The following is a 26,388-nucleotide window of genomic DNA, read 5'->3' as shown; positions in this document are numbered from 1 at the left end:
CCCCCTCCACTAGGGCCCCGTTGTTAGCTGCTGCCAATCGAGGGCACAGGGGGCCATCGGTCATTTTGATTTCCATCGGTTTGCCAGGAACTATTTTCTCCCGCTGCTGGTTTGTCAGGTCCCCACTGATGCGGAGCAGCAAACCCTTGATGGTCGTCTGGGAAACCATGAGTGAAATTGAGCAATGGCAGGAGCCCAAAAGGAAAATATAAACAGCTTTTCTTGGAGGGAGTACCAGGAGCGAACAGATTGCACAGCTCACTCACTCATCAGGGGGGGGGGGGGGGGGGGGGGGCGGTGTCACGTGGTCTCTGGCCCATCTTTTTTCATGCACAAATTTACTCATGATCTTGATTTACGCATGTCTGTTGAGGTTTCTAAAATATGATATACTCGCATATACTGGTCGCCTACTGATCCCACACCAAATGGTGAGGGGTCAGTATGTAACCAAAATAGTGTGGGGGTCAGTATTTGAAAACCTATCAGGAGAGGCTGAAGGATCTGAATATGTATATCCTGGAAGAGAGGAGGCGCAGGGGAGACACAATACAGACCTTCAGATACTTGAAAGATTTTAATGATGTACAAACGTCAAACCTTTTCCACTGGAAAGAAATCAGTAGAATGAGGGGTCATGAAATAAACTCCATGGAGGATATCTCAGAACCAACATCAGAAAATATTTCTTCATGGAGAGGGTGGTAGATGCTTGGAATCCCCTTCCAAGGGAGGTGGTGAAGATCAAAACAGTCAAAGGGGCAGCTTCAACGGCAGGGGGAAAAGGGGAATTGAATTCAGACAGCAACCAATAAGGGGCTCCAACTTTTATGGTCTGGGGAACTGATAACCATGGGGGGTAACTTGCTGGTGTAGCAGTTACAACCCTTAACCAATAAACCTCGATACTGTTGATGCAACTCTATCATTGCTCTCTGCTTCAATGGCAGGGGGAAAAGGGGAATTGGATTCAGGCAGCAACTGAGGGCCCCAACTTTTATTGTCTAGAACTGATTTGCAGACATAAGGGAAAACAACACTGGCTTGCTTCTACGGTCAAGTCCATAAGCAAAACACATGAAGCAGCATGTCTGAATTTCCCATAAGGCTCATTGCCCAATAAAAATGTTGCTAGCAGTAAATTTTTATGGGTTATCATAAGGCTTGGGGATAACTACACAGAGCAGCAGTTGCTGCTGTTAAGAGAAACATAGGGCGACCTGCATAGTGTGGCAAATGCTACCATAGGAAGCTTGCTGGACAGACTGGATGGACCATTTTGGTCCTTTTCTGCCATTATTTCTATATGCTATTTTATACACACTTTTTATGCTACTTTTTATGCCCGCAACTTTTGAAAATTCACTTTTAAGTGTATAGCATTCTGATTATACAGCGTTCATTTTGCAATTTGAATCTGTTTTTCAAAATCCTTGGGAAAGAAAAGTAGCCAAGGACTACATAATGCCTGTTGAGCCCAATTTCTTCTTTTCAGATCCCTTCTGACTTATTCAGAGCAGTTTGCAAATTTCAGCAGTATACAGTCAAAATAGTCAAGCTGCACCTGCATTCTCCCCATACTCACATTTAATGAAATTATGCTCTCATGTTGCACAGCTATATTTACAGCTCTACTGTATGTGTTAAAAATTGTTTCTTCAGCTCTTCTGTAAGTTTCATCTGTACTTATGAGGCTGTGCCTACGCTGAACAGGCCTGTATTTGCTGGGGAAGTCAGATTCTATCAAAGACTGTCCTATTCAGTTTTTTTTCACTGAATCAAGTCTCAATATAGAATAATGTGTGGGCACTTAATATATTTGAATTTTGTCCCTATACATTATATTAAACATACTTTTGGAAAAAGAAACAATATTTCAACTCAGCAGTTAATCGCAGTGCAAATCACAGTACACCTAGCATGAGTTTCATCATGGTACATTGCAGCAATTTGCAAAGAAAACTATGACAAGATAAATTAATTAACAGGCATCATAAATCTGGCTTCATAGTAAAAGAAATGTCAGAAACTTACATCATCTTTGGCTTGGAAAAGGTACTCATTACCATCAGTGAGTCTGCAATCACAAAATACAGACAACATTCAACTCATTTATGCATTCTGTTAGAGGATAAACATGTTATGTTATACAGCAAGATTAAATATACTCATTATATTTCTGATGTCACAGGCAATGATGCATATCATACTAAGTTGGGTGATATACTGTACCATAAAGATTATATGTCCTCTGCACACAATATGTAGTATAAAAAGCACAGATACAAAAGTATACTTTTAAAGTAAAATGTTAATTCTATTTGTTTTGACTGAAAAATATTTTCTTTTTGAAAAGTATATACACAATTTATGCCAGTCACAAATTTGTTCAGATGACAAAACACATGAACTTCTTTGTATCTTGTAGCATTCCCTTCCCCTAAAAACTGTCCAAAAGCAGGAAAATACATGACATTACAGACCTCTTTTGTTCCTTCTTTAACTTTTCAACTGACTGCAGTACTAGTAAAAGGTAATGCATTAAGGGCACTGGAAACCAAAATCATCCACTGATCCACAAAGATATACAGCACAGGCTGTTGAAGGAGAGGATAATTTAGTCTCTACACCTGTAGAAGCTTTGAGTTTTCTGCTGCAACTGATGCTACCTCTTTAATGCCAAACAGTGACATAGATAACTACTGATTGGGAAATGGGCTGAGACCACAAATTCATTTAATTTATATTACAGAATTGCTTTCAAATGCTAAGAACGTTTGGTCACTACCAGCTTTAGCCAGACACCATAACATAATTTTAAATTCTTGCTTATCATCATCACTGGAATAAAAATCATCCAGTGATTCAAAGCTCTGTCCATAACTGGGGTATTTTTTGACTTGTGGATTTATTGTAGATTGTAAAAAAAAAAAACAACAAAAAACAACGAACAAAAAAAACCACCCCACACCTCTCAAAATTAAAAGAACCCCTGCTCCCAGGAAAAATGAAAAATATATCAAAGTTCAGCATTGTAGCACAATCTTGTCATTGCCACCTTGATTCCATTATCATCATCATGACCCAATACAATCTAACATGTTGGGAAAGAAGAAAATTACTTCTTACCTGATAATTTCCTTTCCTTGAATAATCAGATTAATCCATCTGAACAGGTTATACATGCCAACCAACAGAGAAAGACAGATCACCAGGCTCTCTGATGTCACACCTTACATCCATACTGACACTAGCCTGCCAGTATTTCTGTAACAAACTAACAGGCCTATCCTGTAAAGTGCGGCCGCGTTTACCCTGCTCCTAAGCCGCTTTTTACTCACGTTCCGGCCGCGTTAGCCCTTCCTGCGATCCCGAATCCCCTTTAACCTACTCCTACCGCGTCTTAAATTCCCCGGGCAACCCCTTCCGCCCGCGGCATGTATATTGCATGCAAACGAGCGAATTAGCTCGATATTGCATGCAAACGAGCGAATTAGCTATTCCCTAGCATCCCGTAACCCGCGCCCCGACTATCGCTATCTTTCCCTGCCGTTTTGTCGCGCGTTTAACCTGCAAACTTACCGCCTACCCTGACCCAGGCGGTAGAGGCATGGGTAAGGGTAGGTGGAAAGCTTTCCCCCCAGCCCCCGCTCACCTGCCCCCGCTGCGATCATGGGTGCCAGTCTCCGTGGCAGCCCCAGTCCTCTCCCCTGCTCCCGAAGCCAAAAAAAAAAAAAAAAAAAAGCGAAAAAAACGTTGCAGCCCCCCTCCAATGTCCGGACTGGGGCTGCCACGGAGACCGCTTTCCGGACTGGGGCTGCCACGGAGACCGCTTTCCCCCGTGCAAGTAAGTTGCTTCGCCGCTTCAGTTCTTCCCTCCTCCCAGAGCTGCTTTTTCAGCCTTGCTCCGGGAGGGGGGAGAATAGACACTGAGCGGCGAAGCGAAAAAAAACCCCAAAAGCGACTTACTTTTTTGCAGACATCAACAGGAACACCATCGTGGCTGCCCGTAGCTCCTCCCGACGAAGATGGCCGCCTGCACGGGGAAAGCGTGCAATTGGCCGCTGAAGACGTGACCACGCACGTCTTCAGCGGCCAATTGCACGCTTTCCCCGTGCAGGCAGCCATCTTCGTCGGGAGGAGCTACGGGCAGCCACGATGGTGTTCCTGTTGATGTCTGCAAAAAAGTAAGTCGCTTTTGGGGTTTTTTTTCACTTCGCCGCTCAGTGTCTATTCTCCCTCCTCCCGGAGCAAGGCTGCTTTTCGCGCCCTGCTCCGGGAGGGGGGAGAAGAGACACTGAGCGGCGAAGCAACTTACTTTTAACTGGCAGTCCCGACTTCCTGGTATCTGTCATTTCAAATGACATTTGAAATGACAGATACCAGCGTGGCGTGAAGCCTAAGGCCCGCACACCCAGGATACTGTATAGGCACTCTATCCAGTAAAATGGGTTGTGCGGGCCTAACGCTTCACGGGCACTTATTAGCCGCGGCTTACATTTGCATGCAATTAGAGTTCAGGATCGAGCGGTAGGTGAGCTGCACTGTGCGGGCGGTAACCGCGGGTGCCGCAGGCACTAACGCAGCTCTTCCTACCGCTCGGTACTGGATAGGCCTGTAACTGTGGACAATCTCAATACAATCTACCATCAAATAATATTACTGAACCATTGGACTTCCAGAAGAACAAGGAACAGAAACGAAGGAAAAGTTTTCAATAGAAAATAAGAAAGGAGTCACTTGCAACTAAGTACAGACATCCAATGTGTCCCAACTCCACTTATCTGCTTGCACAAAATCTTCTGTGGCACAGAGCATATGAATACACTGAAGACACCAGGCAGCATAGGGAGGGTCCTAGACTGACTGACTATATTTAAGGAAAGGAAATTATCAGGTAAGAAGTAATTTCAACTTCCTCTTCATCCAGTCAAACCAGTCCTGATGAACGGGCTGTACCTTAGCTATAAACAGGATGGGACACTGCCTAAGCCCCTCGCAAAACTGCTGAGGTGAAGGAGGCTCTCTCTCTGGCTCTGATATATAGCCGGTAATGCTTAGAAAAGGTATGCAATCACAAAAAAGGTGCTGCTTTACAGATATCCATGGGAGAGACCATCCGCAACTCTGCCCATGAAGCAGCCTGTGCCCTTGTGGAATGAGCTCGTACCTGCTTCAGCAAGGGAGTGCCAGAATCCATATCAACTGCTGTAAATAATTATTTAATCCAGCATATCGCTGTAGCTTGAGAGGCTACTTCACCTTTCTGTGTTCCACCATACAGACAAAGATGATCAGATCATCAACAGTGCTAGCGTCCTTGAGATATTTTAAGATATTTCTTCACGTGCAAAGGGCGAAGAAGAGCATAATCCTCAGAATATGCCTGTCTTAAATGAAAGCAAGGAAACTTGAGTGATTTAAATGAAATTCCGAAACTTTCGGTAGGAAGGAGGAAACTGTATGAATCTGGACCCTTTCTTTTGTAATCAATAAGAAAGACTCCTAGAAAAAAGCCCTTACAGCTCAGATATCCTCCAAGCTGAACAAATAGCAACTAGGAAGACTGTCTTCAACGTGAGCAGGTCTTAAAGAAATAGCCTTAAGAGCAAAATGTAGTTGCACCAAGGTGCCCAAACGTAAGCTCATATTCCAAAGTTGAACCACTTCTCAAGAACCAAGAGACATCTGGATGAGAAGACCGTGGACTACCTTGTATATAAACCCCTATAGCAAGACAGCTGCTACTTGCACCTTCAATATATTAAGAGCCAAACTCTTAGAGAAGCTTCCTACAAAATATCCAGAATCACTGGAACAAGTGTGTTCCCCAGAATACACCAACGTCCAGGGCACTGATCCTCAAAAATTCACCAAACTTGTACATAAGCCAAGGAAGTGGAAATGTTTCTAGTCTTCAAGAGTGTAGTCACCATAGCCCTAGAATAACATTTCTTCATTAAACACAGGGTCCACGCAACTCTTTCTTAAAGTGAAAGGAGCTCACCAAGAACCAAAATGTAAATTTAAATTCAGGAACCAGGAGGGATGCAGCAGAGTGGGGAGGAGGGAAGAGAGAGAACTGAATAAAAGACAAAATTAAACCCAAAGTCCTACTTGCCACGCTGGAAGCCCCCAGATCCTGGTACTGCTCAACTGAAGGGAGACCACAGATGTCACTGCAGGAACTTCCTAAATTTGATCCAACCAGGCCCAGGACCATATATAACCAAGGGAGGGAGTATTCTATTTTTATCTTGGGACCAGTTCCCTAACATCTTCATCTATCCACACGTCAGTCCACACCAAGGGATGCTTGCCTACTGTCTGCTGGAGATAGAGAATACTGACAGGCTGGTGTCAGCACAGATGTATATAAAAGGGTTGACATCAGCAAGCCTGTTGATTTCAGTCTCCATCTGATGGATGGCGTGCATAACTATCAGTTGACTATATGAAGAGGAATATTTGTATTATGATTTCAGTTCTTGGCTTACAATTTTTTAGCCCATTTTTACTTATTCATTCAATAAGTCAATAACAAGAAGTGCCACTCCTCCACCAATTTGATCCATCCTATCATTTTGATATAGTTTGAAATGTCTGTATACAAATGCTAGAAGTCTAAAATATAAGAGGAGAGTTAGAGTGTATAACACTGGGTGAAGAAGTAGATATAACTGGAATCTCAGAAACCTGGAAGGAAGATAACCAATGGGACACTGATACCAGGGTACAAATTATATCAAAATGATAGGATGGATCTATTTGGTGGCACTATATGTTAAAGAGAACACTAAGTGAAACAGGATAAAAGTTCTGCAAGAAACAAATTGCAATGTTAAGACTTTATGTATAGAAATTCCAGGTGAAAAAGGGAATAAAAATAGTATTAGGGGTGTTTTACCGTCCACCTGGCCAGAATGAACAGATAATGGAATGCTAAAAGAAATTAGGGAAGCTAATTTAAATCAGCAGCACAGCAATAATGGGTGATTTCAATTACCCCAGTACTGACTAGGTGAATATCACATCAGGACATTCTAGAGAAGTAAAGCTCCTAGATGAAATAAAGGGCTGCTTCATGGAGTAGTTGGTCAGGTGCGAGATGTAACAGTGTTGGAGCACTTGGCAATAGTGATCACATCATCATCAAATTTGACTTAACTAGAGGGAGCGCCAAAAAGAAATATACTGTGACAGCATTTAAATTTCAAAAAGGTGACTATACTAAAATGAGGAAAATGGTTAGGGAAAAAACTGAAAGGAGCAACAGCAAAGGTTAAGCATTTAGCACAGACATGGACATTATTTAAAAGTACCACTTTGGAAGCCCAGACCAGATCTATTCCACGCATTAGAAAAGATGGAAGGAAGGCTAAAGGACTACTAGTATGGTTAAAAGGTGAGGAGAGAGGGGCTATATCTAAAAGAACATCTTTCAAGAAATGGAAAAGAAATTCAAATGAAGAAAACAGGAAACAGCATAAGCACTGGCAAGTCAGATGCAAAGCATTGATAAGAAAGGCAAAGTGAGAATTTGAAAAGAAGCCTGCTGTGGAAACAAAATCATAAAAACTTTTTCAGGTACATTAAAGGTTAAAAGCCTGTGAGGGAATCAGTTGGACCAGTCAATGATCAATGGATAAAAGGAGCACTTAGGGATGACAAAGCCATCCAGAATTCTTTGCTTCAGTCTTTATTGAGGAAGATGTAAGAGAGATACCCTGCCAGAAATGATATTCAAAGGTGATGATTCATAAGAGCTGAAACAAATCTCAGTGAACCTGGAAGATTGACAAACTAAAGAGCAGCAAATCACCTGGACCAGATGGTATACATCTCAGGGTGCTGAAAGAACTGTGAAATGAAATCGTGGACCTGCTGTTGGAAATTTATAAACTATCAGTAACATCATCTATGGCACCTGAAGACCAGAGGGATAACAATGGAGTGCCAATTTTTAAAAAGCGATCAAGTGTTGGTCCAGGAAACTACAGACCAGTGACATCTCTGCCAGGCAAAATAGTAGAAACTATCATAAAGAACAAAATTGCTGAACATATAGATAAGCAGAGTTTAATATGACAAAGCCAACATGGATTTAGCCAAGGGAAGTCTTGCCTCACAAATTTGTTACATTCTTTTGAGGGCATAAATAAACATGTGCATAAAGGTGAGCCAGTTGATTGTCAAATGCTTTCTAGAAATCCAAATGCATTAAGTCCTTCACGAGAGACTTCTTAGGAAATTTAAAAATTAATTGGACAGAGGGCAGTGTTGTATTGTGGATCACCAAATGGATAAAAGATAGAAAACAGAGTAGGGCTAAATGGTAAATTTTCCCAATGGAAAAAGGTGAATAGTGAAGTGCCCCAGGGATCTGTTCTTGGACCACTGCTTTTTAATATATTTATAAATGCCCTGGAAATGGGAATAAGTAAGGGGATCAAATCTGCTGATGACACAAAATTATTCAAAGTTGTTATATCGCAAGAGGATTGTGAGAAATTGCAAGAGGTCACTGCAAAACTGGGAGACTGGGCATGCAAACGGCAATTGAAATTTAATGTGGACAAGTGCAAAGTGATACACTTAGGCAAGAGTAATCCAAATTATAGCTACATAATGCAAGGTTCCACATTAGGAGTCACCACACAGGATCTAGGTGTCAGTGTTGAAAAGACATTGAAATCTTCTGCTTAGTGCACTGCAGCAGCTGAGAAAGCAAATAGAATGCCGTGGATTGTTACAAAAGGAATGGAAAATAAAACAGTATCATAACGCCTCTGAATCGTGCCATAGTGTAATCTCATCTTGAGTATTGTATGCAGTTCTGGTCACCACATCTCAAACAAGATATAGCAGAATTAGAGGTGCAGAAAAGGGTGACCAACATTATAAAGGGAATGGAATAATTCCCCTATGAAAAAAAGCCAAGGAGGTTAGGACTCTTCAGCTTGGAGAAGAGACGGCTGAGAGGAGATATGATAAGAGTCTGTAAATTATTAGTGGAATGGAATGAGTAAATATAAATCAATTGTTTACTCTTTTGAAAAGTACAAGGACCAGGGAACGCACAATGAAGTTACTAGGTAATACATTTAAAACTAATAGGAGAAAATATTTTTTACTCAATGCATAATTAAGCCTTGGAATTCACTGCCAGAGGATATGGTGAAAGCTGTTAGTCCAGCTGTGTTTAAAAAAGGTTTGTACAAGTTCCTGCAGGAAAAGTCCATTAACCATTATTAAGGTAGAGTTGCAGAAATCCACTGCTTATTCTTGGGATAAGCAGCTTGGAATCTATCTACTCCATGACCTCTGTTAGAAACAGGATGCTGGGCTTGATGGACTTTGGTCTGACTCAATATGGAAAAATCTTATATTCTTATGGTTGGAGTTCTTTGCTTACAGTTTTTCAGCCTATTTTTACTTATTCCATTCAATAAGTCAAGAACCAGAAGCACATTACTTCCCATACCAACAAAATATACATTTCCAGTGGCAAAAAATAAATACGTTGTATTACCTCTACATATCAAAAATTAGACTTTTTCCATTTGTGTATTAATGCAGGCAATTACTAGCTTGGCCTGATGGTCCAGTCACAAATGCTACAGAAGGTCATAAAAATTCTCTAGGTTTGATTCCTGTGTTGACTGCTGTGGAAGCAGCATTTACAATCCTCGGGGAGAGGGGTTTGGAAGTTTTAATTATTACTCAATGGCAACATATAGTGGCAAGATTTAGGGAACACATTATCTGGGTTCTGGAAGGAGCCGTGGACAGTGGCTCCTGGCTGAACAGTCTCAGTATGATGGCTTAGCTGGAAGGGTGATACACATATGGAGGGAAAAATAAATCCTGAGGAGGTGAGCATGAAAACTCATGGCAACAGATTTCAATCTCGGTTTTGACTGACCTGGAAGGATAAAGGAGTAGGAAAAAACTACTAGGTCTAACCCCCCCCCCCCCCCAAAAAAAAAACACCCCAAACCTCAAAGCAAATATCACTAATCCATTGCTTCCCATCTGCCTACCCCAGGTTCTGCTCTTCTTACAGTTGTGCTCATAAGTTTACATACCTCTGGCAGAATTTATAAGATGTGTAGCATTTTAAGTAAACAAGAGAGATTAGACAAAGCACATCTGTTACTTTAAATGTGTTTCAAATTAAAATATATATTACAGAATAGCACAATCATTAAACAAACCATAGCAATAAAGGAAATTAAACGGTCCTGTTCAAAGGTTTGCATACTTTTGAATGTTTGAGCTGATAATATACACAAGTTGACACACAGTTTGAGATGGCAATGAAGGGTGGGTATCCACACCTGTGCCTTGACTGATTGTAATTAGTATCTATGTATAGTCAATGAGTTTGTTAGCTCTTGAGAATCCCTTGTACATTTCATCCAGGGCTGCATTGACATTGGTGGTTACTGAAGCATGGGGAAAGCAAAAGAACTGTCAAAGGATCTGCGAGAAAGCAGAGTTGCTTACCTGTAACAGGTGCCCTCACATGTGGGTGATGTCAGCAGACTGAGCCCTATCACGGAAAACTTTTCAGTAAAAGTTTCTAGACCTTTTGACTGGAACACTGAGCATGCCCAGCATGCCATAATCCCTGTAGCCACAGAGGTCTCCCTTCAGTCTTGTTTGTAGCAAAAGGTGCGAGCGAAAAAATAAAATAATAAATCTGTTTCAGGCAACACCGCTGGGTGGCGGGTGGGTTTCGGGAGGACTATATCCTGCTGTCCTGGGAGAACACCTGTTACAGGTAAGCAACTCTACTTTTTCCCAGGACAAGCAGGATGGTAGTCCTCACGTGTGGGTGAATAACAAGCTACAGGCTTGCTCATAGTATGTAGTATGGCATTGAGGCTATCTTGTTGTTGTTGTGGAAGAGAGAGTCAGCTATTCCCTGTACTTGCTTCTAGAGATTCCTCCGATATTGTGTCATATATAGTTGATATGCAGCTATGTGTGACACTAGCATAGAGCCTTGAAAGATTTTTTGACTCAAAATATCCAGGAAATTTTGGTTTTTTCCAGGGGGAGATGAAAAGTGAGGGCGCAGTCTCCTGGCCTTTTTCTGTGCGGATTCAACTACCTCTGATTGGTGGGGTAGTTGTGGCTTTTGGAATCCTGGAGTATGCTGGACCAGATATGTTGCATCTGTCTTCCTATTTACTGGTGGGACAGTGCAAAGGTGCTCCCAAATACGATGTTGGAGATCCAAGAGTACCTCGTGGATGGGAATAGCCATAATTTTCTTTGGGAGCATTAACAAATTGGAGGATTTCCAATGTTTTATGATGTGTGTCTTCCTCTGTAACCAGGTCAAAAGGGATTGTCTCTGACATTCCCTTTATGAAATTAGCAAAGGAGAGGTCTTCTGGGGGAGACCATCTCCTTTCTTCCGGAGGAGATGGTTCTGATAGTATGTCCTCTGTAGAAGTGTCGGTGTCAACATCCTCCCATGGGTCATACGGGGTCTCTGAGATCCCGAAGGAGGGAACAAAGCTGGTACTGCAGGACGTGTTGGCATCGAGGGATTCAATGGCCTTGTTGGAGGATGCGGTGGCACTGATCAAGATTTCGGCGGCATCGATGTCAGAGGGGAATCGTAGTCGTCTTGATCCTGAGAGCCCCGACGGACCAGGAACCGGTTCCGGCATCTGTGGAAACGGTGCTGAAAGAGGACTGGAGTCCGTGTCTTCGTCTTCAGAGGACCCCAGAATGGGTATCGGGGGTTTCAGAGACTCTATAGGTTGTTTTGGCATTGGCAGACCAGGTTGGGTCGGTAGGGCACAGATGAGTGTGTCCAGGTGGTCGAGCTGCGGTGTAAATATCAATGGCTCCAGTGTTGGTATGGGGGCCGGCATCGATGGCGGTTGTAGGTTCCGGAGGGCAGAGGACTGTCTGTTGGACAAGTATGTCCAGCTCCTCCCTGGAAGCTGGTATCAGTACACAGCTACAGGGGAAGGCAGGCTTGGCCTTATTGGCACCTCCACAGAAGTTTGTGGGGGCTCAGTACCCAGCACCGATATCGGTGGGGATCGCCTTGGTATCTCGGGTGAAGAAGAGGTTGGAGGCTCCTCTACCCGTGTCTTCTTCGCAGTCGGCTCGATAGCCATCGAGGCCGATGCGGTGTCAGTGCCAGCACCGGAAGCAGAATCTCATCTGTGCCGGTGACTATATTTCCCTCGGTGCTCTGTCAGGTCTTTCTCCGGCACAGAAGAAGACGATGCCAATGCCTTAGATGTTGTCTGTGATGGTTGGTCACTGCTGCCTTGGTGCTCCCGGCGAGGTTTGTCGATGGATTTTTTCGATGTTCCTGCCGGTGACGACTTGGTGGACATCGATGGAGTTATCTTAATTATGAAAAGGGACTCCATCTTGTCTAGGCGGGCCCGCCTGCCATTCAGGGTCATTTGAGCACAGCTTTGGCATCGATGAATGGCATGTGATGAGCCAAGGCACAGCACACAGACATAATGCGGATCGGTAATCAACAGGGTACGGGGACACTCCGAGCATTTTCTAAAACTCGTTGCCATGATGGAAAAAAGGGCTGCAAAAACGGTCAATGGCCTGCGAACACAGAGGAAAGGGGAGCAGGAACAGACTAAAGACAGTGGAATTTTACTCACCGAGAGACGAAAAACGATGTAGTGATGGGAGACCCCTATGAGGGAACTTTTTTTGTGAAGTAAACTTCAAGTTTTTCTGAGAGAGAATTCTCACAGAGCTCCTAACCGCGAGGCAAATTGAGTGCGGAAAAAAAAAAGAGAGACTGAAGGGAGACCCCTGTGGCTACAGGGATTATGGCATGCTGGGCATGCTCAGTGTACCAGTCAAAAGTTCTAGAAACTTTGACAGAAAAGTTTTCCGTGATAGGGCTCCGTCCAGTGACTTCACCCACATGTGAGGACTGCTATTCCTGCTTGCCCTGGGAGAGAAAGTAGTTCAACTTTATAAATTAGGAAAAGATTTGAAAATGCCAATCAGAGCTGTTCAAATTCTGATCAAGAAGTGGAAAATTATGGGTTCTGTTAATACCAAGCCATGGTCAGGTAGACCAAGAAAGATTTCAGACAACTGCCAGAAACATTTGTCAGAATGCAAAGAAAAACCCACAAACAACTTCGATGTTGGTGTTTCAGCATGCACAATAAGGAGATACTTTTTTTTTTGATTAATAGTTTTTATTGCTGATATTGACAGGTATTAACAGGAAAACATATGCAAACACATCAGCATGTTTTCAATTATACATCAGTATATAATACACCAGAATATAAAACAAACTCCAGAATAATCCCAGACATTCCCCCCTCCCCCCCCCCCTCGCATGCCATATAGTGTCAATAGAACCCAGGACAGTCAGAGAGCACCATCTCCCAACCTCAAGGAGGATGAGGATGTGCAGTAAAATAAGAAACAAGATGATTAAAGCAAAAACTCAAAAGTCAGTCTATGATTATATCGTAAAAGTCAAAGGTCGCCAAGATATATAAGGGCCTCATACTTGATTAAACTGTGAAAGGCGATGATACTTCAGGGCCGTGAGACGGTATAGGGTGCAGACCCTATCCAGTCGTTGTAGGAGTTCCGCCGAAGTAGGCGGGTGAGCACGTTTCCAGTGATAGGCAATCTCCATTTTTGTAGCCGTGCAAACCTGTCGCATAAAGGTTTGAGCCGGAGCTGTTAGAGAATCGGCCTCGAAGAAAAGGAGCGCTTGCGCCGCGGTCATAGTGCAGGGGGCATGAAGTAGATCCGACAACAGCTTAGATACATAGGACCACAAAGGTTGAATGAAAACGCAGTCCCACCACATGTGCAGAAAAGTTCCAACTTGACGACAGTTACGCCAACAGTGAGGGTCCACTCTAGAATAGCAGCGGTGTAGCCGAGCAGGGGTCAGGTGCCAGCGGTAAAGTGTCTTATAGTTGGCTTCAATAATCCTGGTAAATATGTTACCACGGGAGACCACAGAAAAGATGGACATCCAGGCCTCCTCAGAGATGGAAAGCTTTAAGTCCTTTTCCCAGGCAGCCATGTGAGCAAGCTTGCTAAACGGGAGAGAGATCAACAACTGGTATAGTTTTGAAATAAGACCCCCAATTGCCTTTGGAGAGTCACAGTAGCCTTCAAATAGTGAGCGGGTGGGTGCCAGCAACCCCTCTCGCCGTATGTGTAGTAAAAAATGCCGGAGCTGCATGTAAGGTAGGAATTCCATGGAGGACAGCCAGTAAGTCTCTTGTAGAGTGGTAAACGAAAGAGGACCATCCAGGCTTAGTACATGATGAACACAGTGAATACCCCCTGCTTTCCATGAGGTATAGGCTGGAGCAGGGAGACCTACTAGAAAGAGGTTGTTGTGGAATAATGAAGTGAGTGAATAGTAGTCATAGTGGCCCACAAGCTTACTCTTCCACTGTTTCCACACATTATATGTTTGCCGTGTGCAAGGCGACAGCCGTAGACCGGCACGCCAAGTTTTAGCAGGTTGCCAGAGAAGGGAAGCCAAGGGCACCGGCGCAATCCATTCTTGTTCAAGAGCAACCCACGGTTTTACAGAAACAGAGCCGTGCCAGTCAATTATGGGCCGGAGTTGCGCTGCCGCATAGTACTTGGCCAGGTTAGGCAGTCCCAAACCTCCTGTAGCCTTTGACTGATATAGGATTCTTTGTGCCACGCGAGGAGGTCTATGTCGCCATAGGAAACGAAGCAATTTTCTTTGCCATTGCAACAAGATTGAGCGCCCCACCGCAATAGGCAGGGTCTGAAAGAGGTATAGCAATCTCGGAAGAAGGTTCATCTTAATGGTCGCCAGCCGACCAAGCCACGTGAGGGGGAGAGAAGACTACTGATCCAAGTCCATATCAAGTTTTTTGAATAAAGGAACATAATTCAGCTGAAAGAGATCGGATACATTATGACTCAGATACACTCCAAGATACTTGAGTTTAGAGGGAGCCCATCTAAAAGCGTGTTTTGCCTTCAGGTCACGGACCCTATCGGGGGTACAAGTAAGGTTCAAGATTTCAGATTTGTCCCAATTAATTTTGAAACCTGAAACCGCGCTAAAGCGCGCTAGCTCCATTTCAAGGACCGGGAGGGTCAGGGTCGGGTTGCCCACCGTGAATATAATGTCATCAGCGAACAAGGACATTTTGGATTCACAAGTATGTAAAGTAAATCCCTGCACCTGCTGATTAGACCTGATAGAAATAGCCAGGGGTTCTAGGAAAATGGCGAAAAGCAAGGGCGACAGGGGACATCCCTGCCTCGTCCCCCTGCACACCGGGAAAGGCTTCGTATACCGGCCATTAATTTTGATGCTTGCCAAGGGAGTGGAGTACAGGGCTGATATCCAATTATGAAAGGAGGGTCCAAACTCCATTTCCTGTAAAGTATGAAACAAAAAAGGCCAATGGACCATATCGAAGGCCTTCTCTGCATCAATGGCCAAAAGGAGATGTTCTATTTGGCAGTGAGAGGCGCCCCAAATGATATTAATAATCTTGCGTACATTGTCGCTAGCCATGCGACCCGGGATAAAGCCTGACTGGTCTGGGTGGATGATTTGGGCTATGAAACTGTTTATCCTATCAGCCAGAATCTTAGCTAAAATTTTTAAATCTAAATTTATTAGGGAGATCGGCCGATATGAGGCACATAGAGCAGGATCTCTGCCCGATTTAGCTATAATGGTGATGCCAGCGGTATTAGAATCCGTGTGGAGTGTACCCCCTACTCTAAGAGAATTAAAGTGGCTCTGCAGATGCGGGGTCAGGACGTGACGGTAAGTTTTATAAAATTTAGCGGTCAGCCCATCGGGACCCGGAGCCTTGCCCACCTTTAGTGTCTTAATAACCGCTAAAATCTCTGGAGTTGTGATTTCCGCATTTAGCCTCTCCTGCATCTCTACTGTGAGTCTAGGGAGAGAGAGGGCTCGAAGATACTGTAGAATATCGGCTTCTTGGATATGAGTATCTGCTGAGTAAAGGTCCCTATAGAATTTGAGAAATTGGTGAGTGATGGCAGAGTTAGCAGTCTCAATTTGTCCTTGTTCATTTTTGATCTTAAGTATGTGGTTTTGAAAAGATTGTTTTTTTAACTGGTGCGCCAACACCCTTACCAGCCTTATTTCCCCCCTCAAAATGGGTTTGTCTAGTCAAATTCAGGGCATGGGTGATATGGTCCAGTTCAAGCCTATGTAGTTCGTCCCTGCATTTAGTTAACTGAGTCAGTATGCGCTTAGAGCGAGAGTGGCTATGTTGGGCTGTGAGGGCCGCAATACGAGACCGGAGGTGAGAGCAGGATGCCTCCTTCTGTTTCTTAAGATAAGATGAGTGTGAGATGAAATGCCCCCTAATATAAGATTTGAAGCAATCCCACACTATAACCGGTGAGGAAACAGAACCAGCATTGGTAGTAAAAAAATCTCTAATCAATTGAGTAGAAGATTGTATAAACTGAAGATCATGTAAGAGAGAATCGTTGAGCCTCCAATATCGGCGCCCCTGATCTCCTACTGGGATGTTCAACTGTAGGGAAACAGGAGCATGGTCAGACCAAGTTACGATCCCCACTTCAGGGCTATGGACCATATGAAATAAATTTTTGTCCACCATCAGATAATCAATGCGTGTGTATGAATCATGCGGCTTGGAATAATAGGAATAGGATCGAGAATGTGGGAAAGTGGCTCTCCAAGAATCCACCACATTGTGGTCAGTCATAAGATTCTTGAGGGCCCTAACATGACCCCCTGCCGTATGCGTGGTTCCTTTGGAAGTATCCAATGAGGGCGATAGCGGTACATTGAAGTCACCCCCTATGATAAGATGGCCAACGGCATGTTGAAGGAGAACATGATGTAGATGTCCAAAGAAGGCAGCCTGCTCTCTATTAGGGGCATATAACGTGAGCAACGTGAACTCCAAACCATTCAGAATTATATGTAACAGTAGATAACGGCCCTGCGGGTCGGCTATCACCTTCTTACATTCAAACACCATATGTGCTGCAAAAAGGATGCCAACTCCTGCATACTTTGCTTGCTTGGTGGCCGCTGAGAAAAACTGAAATGGGAATTTAGGGGACTTCATTAGTGCTTCATAGCGGCGGGTTAAGTGTGTCTCCTGCACAAAAACAATGTCAGGAAGAGCGACCCCCGTCTCTCTATAAAAGAGAGACCGTTTCTGAGGAGTATTGAAACCCTTAACATTCAATGACAATATTTTAATCATAGCCATATAGAAAAATGAATAAAGAACATCCTACCATTAGCAAAGAATATGCAGCATGGAGGAGTAGTGCAACAACTGTCCCCACAACAATAGAACAAAATAACCTCAATAGCATGCCCCCCCTGAGAACCCACTTCATCTGAGGGGTCCCTGAAGTAATGTCTGCCAGCACCTCCAAGCAGACTATCTCCCATACCAAAACGGGGATAGGAGTGAAGGCATGAACTCAGGAGATGGGTGCTCCCCCCCTCCCCCCCCCCAGACCCGCAGCTTAAACAAACTGAACATGAACAGAAACAGATATATCGCGATCATATAGCAATACAGCATAGGCAAAACCAAAGAAATCAGTAGTGAGATATACAGAGGTACTCAGGCAGCATAAAAATAATCTCTGCCGTCAATTAGACCCAGAAAATGTCAGCCCTTTCCATGGGATTGAGAGACACTCCCAGACTGGCGGCGCAGCCGGCTGTTACGCTTCCCAACCCGTTGCCATGAAGGATGCTGTGGTCGAGCTGAGATTACGTGGGATGGCTTATGCGACGTCTGTGAAGACGAGAAGCCCAAGGAAGATAGGCCCGGCATGGCTTCTTCTGGTGTCATACAGCGGTGGGTTGTGCCCTCATGAGAAAAAGAAAGGCCAAATGGGTGGGACCAGCGGTACTTCACGGCCTTGCTGCGCAGAAATGTAGTGACCTCCCGAAAGGACTGCCGATTCTGAAGCGTAGCCAGAGATAAATCCGGAAATACAGCAATTTTGTGAGTCTCCCAGGACCATTCCTGGCGTCCACGTGCCACCGCCGCTATCCGTTCCTTAAGTTGAAAGGAGGTGAAGCAAACTATAATGTCTCTAGGACGATTAGGCTGTGGGGCACGCAATGCACGATGAGCCCGGTCGAATAAAATTTCAGGGGGGTCGAAGTCCCCATCTCCTGCGGCCTCCCGTAGTATAAAAAGACAAAACTCACAAATCACCACGTGACAGTCCTCTGGACCCGTCGGCTCCTCGATGCCCCGGAAGCGGAGATTACTCCGTCGAGCCCTGTTTTCCAAGTCGGCAATTTTCGCCGTAAGCTGGGCATTGTCAGTGCGGAGGGAGTCCAGCGTATTGGTGTGCGCAGAAATTAGCTCGGCCTGGCCCTCAACCCTCACATCAATATCCCCAACCCTGTGGCCCAGGGACGTCAGATCCTCCCGCACTTCTTCCACCCGTGTGAGTAGTTCCTGGCGATACGCTTTGAGGTCTGACCTGATTGCTGCAAACCACTCTCTGAATTCGGCCCGGGTCGGGTGGTCAGTGAACACCCCGTCCTCTGCTGGGGAAGAGGGCAGGGGCGGCTCAGGTGAAGTGGCGCGCGAATCGCCGCCATCTTGGGCTCCGTCCTCCCCGGGCTGGATACAGGCCTCGTCCTTATTGCTCTCTTTTTGATACGAGAAGCGCTGTAGGTCCAAGGTCTTTTTCTTGTTCGCCATATCGCTGCTAGGGCGATCACCCAGATAATTTCAGCGCGTAGATGAGCCCTAGAATCGCGGATCGCTGCGGATCTGGAAGGGAGCCAGCGGGAGCTCAAGAATCATGCTGCCATCTCCCAGCGTGACGTCACGCTCCCCTCCAATAAGGAGATACTTGAACAAAAATGGGCTGCATGGTAGAGTCGTCAGAAAAAAATCCATTGCTGCACCAATGCCATAGAACAGCCTGCTTATAATATGCCAAACAGCACCTAGAGAAGCCTCAAAACTTCTGGAACAAAATAATTTGGAGTGATGAAACCAAAATTGAACTTTATAGTCACAACCATAAATGCTAAGTTTGGAAAGGAGTCAACAGGCCTATGAAGAGAAGCACATCAACCCTACCATGCAGCATGGAGGTGGAGCTCTGCTGTTTTTGGGGTGTGAGCTATAGTGGCACAGGGAACTTAGTCAAAACTGATGGCAGGCTGAATGCAGCATCTTATCACAAAATACTGGAGGAGAATTTGCATTCATCAGCCAGGAAGCTGATGAATGCAAATGGGATTAATTTGGACTTTCCAAAATAAAAATGATATGAAAATTAAGGCCAAGTCAACTCTTCAGTGGCTGTAGAAGAAAGTGAAGGTTCTGGGGTGGCCATCACAGTCTCCTGATCTCAACATCATTGAGCCACTTTGGGGAGAACTCAAACATGCAGTTCATGCTAGACAACCAAAGAATTTACAGATTCTGGAAGCTTTTTGCCAAGGGAAATGTGCAGCTTTACCAAATGAGAAAATAACTATCACAAAAGATTGCAAACCATAATTAATGCAAAAGGGAGCAATACACAATATTAAGAACTAAGGGTATGCAAACTTTTGAAAAGGAGCATTTTATTATTTCTTTTATTGCTATGGTTTGTTTAAAAACTACAGCTGTGTTTGGACTGATCACTCATTTTCTTAAAATGCTAGACATCTTACAAATTTTGCCAGGAGTATGTAAATTTATGAACATAACTGTATATAGATTGGTTATAGAACAATTCATTTATTGGCTAACTGACCAATCAGGTAACTGTTCATTCCCTAGATGCAAAAGGGAACAATACACGATGTTAAGAACTAAGGGTATGCAAACCTTTGAATAGACCATTTTATTAAGTGCAGTTGCTTACCTGTAACAGGTGTTCTCCTAGGACAGCAGGATATTTAGTCCTCACATGTGGGTGACATCATCAGATGGAGCCCGGCATGGAAAAATTTTGTCAAAGTTTCCAGAAACTTTGACTGGCAGACTGAGCATGCTGCTATCTACGCATCTATGTGAGGTCCCCCTTCAGTCTCGTAACATAGCAAAAGTATGAGCAGGAAAAAAAATAACATAACAAACCGAAGGTGAACCCAACATCATGGGGAGGCGGGTGGGATTGCTGAGGACTAACATCCTGCTGTCCTAGGAAAATACCTGTTTCAACTGCACTTTCTCCTAGGACAAGCAGGATGGTAGTCCTCACATAAGGGTGATTACAGAGCTCCAGACTATCCCCTGTGACCAGAGGGACCCACAGTTGCTGAAAAAGATGCCAAAAGGCACAACACAACTGCGGTGCTGTGGAAAAACAGAGACAGTCTGGCCCCACAGAGAGCACAAGGAACACAATTGGGTTCAAGACTGGAATAGACTGCGGAGGGCAGACTGGCCAAAAGCGCCGTCTTGGCTACTATCCCTGTCGAGGCAGTAATGAGCCGTGAATGTGTGGAGAGAACTCCAGGTCACGGCCCTGCAGATTTCGGCAACAGGGACCGCACGCAGATGGGCCACTGACGCCACCATAGCTCGCAGAGTGAGCCTTTACCCTGCCGGCCAGCTGGAGGCCTACCTGCTCGGTAGCAGAAGGCAATACAATCCGCTAGCTAGTTGGATAGGGTTTGCTTCCCCACTGCTGTTCCCAGCCTATTGGTGTCAAAAGATACAAAGAGCTGGGTAGATTGTCTATGACGCGCTGTACGGTCCAAGTAGAAAGCGAATGCCTGCTTGCAGTCCAAGGTGTGAAGAGCACGATCCCCCGGGTGAGAATTAGACCGTGGGAAAAATGATTGACTGGTTGATGTGGAATGCAGTCACCATCTTCGGCAGAACTTTTGGATGCGTGCTCAGCACCACACGATTATGGAAGAATTTTGTATAGGGAGTGTACGTAACCAGGGCATGGATCTCACTGACCCTGTGAGCGGAAGTGATCGCCACCAGAAACATAACTTTCCAGGTGAGGAACGGGTGCCACATGAGCCTCATCAGGACAACATTGAGATCCCTCAGGGTTGCTGGTGGGCGAAGCAGTGGCTTCATTTGAACCAGGCCCCGCATGAACTGCTCGACCAGTGGCTGGACTGAAATGGGCGCCCCAGTGACCCCCTGGTGATAGGCGCGGAGATGTACTCGGGCCGAGCTGGTCTGGAGACCAGACTCGGACAGGTGCCACAAATAATCCAGGAGCAGGGGAGCGGACAGAGAAAGGGTCCAGGCCATGGCTACTGCACCAGATGGAGAAATGCTTCCACTTCGAGCTGTAAGATCTCCAAGTGGAAGGTTTCCAGGATTCAGTCAAGACCCTGGAAATACCATCCGAAAGCTGTAAGGGCTGGAGGATCATGCGCTCAACATCCACGCCATGAGGGCCAGGGCCCGGAGGTTCAGGTGGCACAGGGTGCCCTGGTTCTGTGATAGGTCCGGAGCTGTCCCCAGCGGAACACCGGTGCGCTCACGGACAGGTCCTGGAGCAAAGGAAACCACACCTGCCTTGGCCAGGAGGGTGCCACCAGGATCATGATCCTTCCGTCCTCTCGCAGCTTTGTCAGAGTCCTCGAGAGAAGCGGAATGGGGGGTACGCGTACATGAGATCTTGTCCCCAGTGAAGGGAAAATATGTCACAGGCTGGGTGGGTCCTTCCACGGAATCAGGGAGCAGAACATGCTCATTTTGTGATTGTGGGGAGAGGCGAACAGGTCCATGTCCGGCATGCCCAGTGACGGAATAGGTCGATTGCCACTGCTGGGTTCACAGACCACTTGTGAGGCTGGAAGGATCGGCTGAGGCAGTCCGCCAGCATGTTCAGGTGGCCCGGCAGATAGGTGGCCCCGTAGATACACCCCCCTGGAGAGGGCCCATTCCCAATATTGCTTCCTGGCAGAGGGGGAAGGAGCCCATGCTGCCCTGCTTGTTGATGTACCACATCGCTACCTGGTTGTCCGTTCTGATGAGGCCAACCTTGGAGGACAGCCTGTCCTGGAAGGCCCATAAGGCATACCGGATCACCCACAGTTCCAGAAAGTTTATCTGGTAGCGGGACTTGGCCACAGTCCAAAGGCCCTGGGTATGCAGGCCATCTGGATGGGCCCCCCACCCCTGAGGCAAGGCATCGGTGGTGAGGGTTATCTGGGGTGGTGCAGGTTAGAATGGGAGACCAATCTCCAGATTGGACAGGGCCTCTCACCAGAGAGACGAAGAGGGTATGTGACAGTCACTGGCGCCTCCAGGTTCTGGGATGCCTGCCACCACTGGAGTGCAAGGCCCACTGCAGGTCCCTCATGCAGAGGCGGGCCAAGGCCACCATGTGGCTCAGCAGGCGGAGCAGCAGATGGGCCGGCACTCTCTTCCTGTTGCGAATGGAGAGTAATCACTCGATCACTGGGCAGAAAAGCTTTCGCTAGTGCCGTATCCAACCTGGTGCCGATAAAGTCGAGCCGTGGAGATGGGTTGAGATGTGACTTGGGAAAGTTGATAACGAATCCCAAGGTTTATAAGGTCTGAACCGTCAAGGCCAGAACATTCAGAACCCCGGGAGAGTGAATCGCTCCGGATCAGCCAGTCATCCAGGTACGGAAAGACATGGACCGAGTGACACCTGAGGTGGGCAGCCACCACACCAAGCATTTCGTGAAGACACATGGGGCAGCACTTTCTATTGAAAATATGCCCTCCCACCAGGAATCGGAGGTACTTCCTGTGGTTGGGGACAATTGCAATATGGGCGTAAGCCTCCTTTAAATCGAGGGAGCAGGGCCAGTCCCCTCTTCGGAGGAGTGGGATCAGCATGCCCAGAGAGACCATCTTGAATTTTTCTCTTACGAGAAATCGGTTTAATGCCCTGAGGTCGAGAATGGGGCGCAAGCAGCCACTCCTTTTCGGAATGAGGAAGTATCTCGAGTAGAAGCCATGACCCCACTTGCTCGCGGGGAACCGGTTCTACCGCACCCACTGCTAGAAGGGCGGAAAGTTCCGATTGAAGGATGACCTGATGGGCAGGCGAACCCCACGATGGACATGGGGGAGTGGTCTCTGGGAGCCTGCTGAAGTTCAGGCGGTAACCCTGGTGGATAATGGAGAGGACCGAAGGCATCGCTGGACCCTCAGGCATCAAGGGGGGGGCATTGGCCCCGGTCCCTGAGGCCTCATCCTCCTCGGAGGACCCAGGATTTGGGATCGCTCCGGTGGAGGACGTCTGTGGCCGGCCAGTAATCGGAGGCCTCTCGGGCACTGGCTGTGTCGGTAGGGCACCAAGAAGGACGTTTAGACGCTCCTGCAGGGGCGTGAGCATCGAAGGTGGAGGCTCGGGCACAAATACGGGGGCCGGTGGCGCCAGCAGCTCAATGCTCTGAAGTGCTTTGAGCACCACCGATTGCACCCTGAGATCCAACTCCTCCTGAAAATCCTATGTAGTAAGGACTGATGGAGTGGGATGAGGCGTCACCGGCACATCCTCGGAGGGATCGCGAGGGGGCACGGTGCTGCTTCGATGGCGGCTCGACAGCTGCTGATGCTGTTCCGGAACCAGAATAGTGTTGGGACGTTGACTGGTATCTATGCTTCCTGGGTTTCCGGCACTTGGCCCGGTCTTTCCCTGGCATCAAAGACTATGATGACCCCAAGGTTAGGGGGAGTGGAGAGACCACCGAGGACCAATCTCCCTCTCCACAATCCTTAGGGGTACTGGAGAGTGGGACCACCAGGGGAAGAGACTGGGACGGTTCCTTGTGGTCCTCAGGCGCGCAAGATATAGACGCTGAAGTGGAGGGTTTTGGAGAGCCAAAAAGCGTCTCCATTTTATCCAGGTGAACACCACGCCCTTTGGGAGAGCAGAGTGCTTACCTGTAACAGGTGTTCTCACAGGACAGCAGTATGTTAGTCCTCATATATGGGTGACATCATCAGGATGGAGCCCAATCACGAAACACTTTTGTCAAAGTTTCTAGAATTTTGACTGGCACCTACTGGGCATGCCCAGCATGGCACTAACCCTGCATCCAGCAGGGGTCCCCCTCCAGTCTCATATATAGCAATAAATACATGCGAAAAATAAAATAAATCGCAAGCGAACCCAACTCTGCGGGGTGGCGGGCGGGTTTCGTGAGGACTAACATCCTGCTGTCCTGCGAGAACACCTGTTACAGGTAAGCAACTCTGCTTTCTCACAGGACAAGCAGGATGGTAGTCCTCACATATGGGTGAGTAGCGAGCTGAGGATGCCCGAGCAATGCACCAAATGCACCCAAAGACATGCAACAGGGTAGTAGGGCATCCTGAAAACCCTAAACAGGTCGCTGGTAGGATGTTTATGTGTTATGTAATACTGTTACATTTTGTAATACCATATTTTTTTATTTACTCTTTATTGGTTTTCGTTTTAGTAAATTCTTACTTCTTCCCTGCTTCCTTTAGATTATTCATCAGTTGTCCTGTTTTCCCCCTCCCCTGTTTTTATTGTAATTTCCATCTTTTGTTAAATTGTAAACTGATATGATGTGTATTTTAATGTCAGTATAAAAAAACTGTTAAATAAATAAAATAAATAAATGTTGGGTAGTTAAGCTGAGAATAAGTTGCGTAGAATAGACTGGCCAAAAATGGAATCTTGTCTGCCAGCCTTATCTAAGCAATAATGGGCTGCGAAGGTATGGCGAGAGCTCCAGGTCGCAGCCTTACAAATATCAATAAGTGGCACCGAACGAAGGTGTGCCACTGAGGTTGCCATGGCCCTATCAGAGTGTGCTTTTACACAGTCTTGTAGCGGAATGCCTGCTTGCTGGTAGCAAAAGGAGATACAGTCTGCCAACCAGGAGGAAAGGGTCTGTTCTCCCACTGGATTTCCCAATTTGATGTTATCGAAAGAAACAAATAATTGAGTGGACTTCCTGTGGGCTGACGTGCGCTCCAGATAAAAGGCTAGGGCACGTTTGCAGTCCAGGGAATGTAGAGCTGTTTCCCCTGTGTTTGAATGGGGCCTTGGAAATAAAGTAGGTAAGATGATGGATTGATTAAGATTAAATTCCGACACTACCTTTGGTAAAAACTTAGGGTGTGTACGGAGGACCACTCTGTCATGTAGAATTTTAGTGTAAGGCGGGTAGGTGACTAATGCCTGTAACTCACTAACTCTGCGAGCCGATGTTATAGCGAGAAGAAAAATTACTTTCCAGGTGAGATAGCGGAGATCGCAGGAGTGGAGAGGCTCAAATGGAGGTTTCATGAGCCATGCTAAGACCACGTTAAGGTCCCAAGCAGGGGCTGGAGGGCGCAATGGAGGTTTCAGGTGGAGCAAACCTCTCATGAAGCATGTGACTAATGGCTGTGTCGAAATAGAGACAACTCCTACTCCGTTGTGGAAAGCGGCTACCGCACTGACAAGCACTCTTATAGAGGAAGTTTTCAGGCCTGATTCTGACAGATGCCAGAGATAGTCCAGAAACTTTGCAGTGGAACAAGTGAAGGGGGTCTATGGACATGGACAGACCATAAACCTTTTCCACTTAGAACGATAAGAGCATCTCGTGGAAGGTTTTCCTGAAGCTACCAGGACTTGGGATACCGACTCCGAAAGGTTAAGGGGTTGGAGTATTAACCTTTCAAAATCCAGGTCGTCAGGGATAGGGCCCAGAGGTTGGGGTGGCGAAGGCACCCGTCATTCTGAGTTATCAGAAGCGGATCCTCTCCTAGAGGGATGCGTCGGCGAACTGATAGGTCCCGGAGGACTGGGAACCAGACTTGGCGTGGCCAGTGAGGGGCTATCAGAATCATTAAGCCCTTGTCCCTTCGTAACTTCATGAGAGTCTTCGATATGAGTGGAAGTGGAGGATACGCGTAGAGGAGACCGCTCGACCACGAGAGGGCAAAAGTGTCCCTCGGCTGTGAGCGGCAGCTGTAAATGAGGGAGCAGAAGTTCTCTACTTTGTGGTTGTGGATGGACGCAAAGAGGTCTAATCAGTGGATACCCCCCAACGTTGGAAGATGCTGTCTGCTACCGTGGCGTTGAGAGACCATTCATGCGGATGGAAGGTTCGACTCAACTTGTCCGCTAGAACATTGTCCATGCCCGCCAAGTAGGTCGTTCTGAGGTATATCGAGTGGGAAAGAGCCCACGCCCATATCTGTGCAGCTTCCTGACACAGAAGCTAGGAACCCATTCCCCCTTGCTTGTTGATGTACCACATCGCCACCTGGTTGTCTGTCTGAATCAGGATGGCCTTGTTTGAGAGGCAATCCTGAAAGACTCTGAGGGCATATCTGATTGCCCGAAGCTCTAGGAAATTTATCTGATGTTTGGCTTCCTCTGGAGACCATGTTCCCGGAGTCTGGAGGCTGTCGACATGAGCAC

At 46.2% G+C, this 26,388-nt stretch overlaps 1 protein-coding gene across 2 annotated transcripts in view; it reads right to left on the bottom strand.

The window, feature by feature from the left end:
• SPTBN1 (spectrin beta, non-erythrocytic 1) overlaps nt 1–26,388 on the bottom strand; it is a 724,701-nt gene that overhangs the window by 8,675 nt on the left and 689,638 nt on the right. For both annotated transcript variants that reach the window (XM_029593444.1, XM_029593445.1), the window contains one exon: nt 2,035–2,077. In XM_029593444.1, the coding sequence (XP_029449304.1) occupies nt 2,035–2,077 (43 nt within the window). The remainder of the gene's footprint in view (nt 1–2,034; nt 2,078–26,388) is intronic.

The sequence above is a fragment of the Rhinatrema bivittatum genome, chromosome 3 (genome assembly GCF_901001135.1).
Source record: "Rhinatrema bivittatum chromosome 3, aRhiBiv1.1, whole genome shotgun sequence".
In the NCBI taxonomy this organism is placed as follows: domain Eukaryota; kingdom Metazoa; phylum Chordata; class Amphibia; order Gymnophiona; family Rhinatrematidae; genus Rhinatrema; species Rhinatrema bivittatum.
This window is presented reverse-complemented; position numbering and strand designations above follow the sequence as displayed.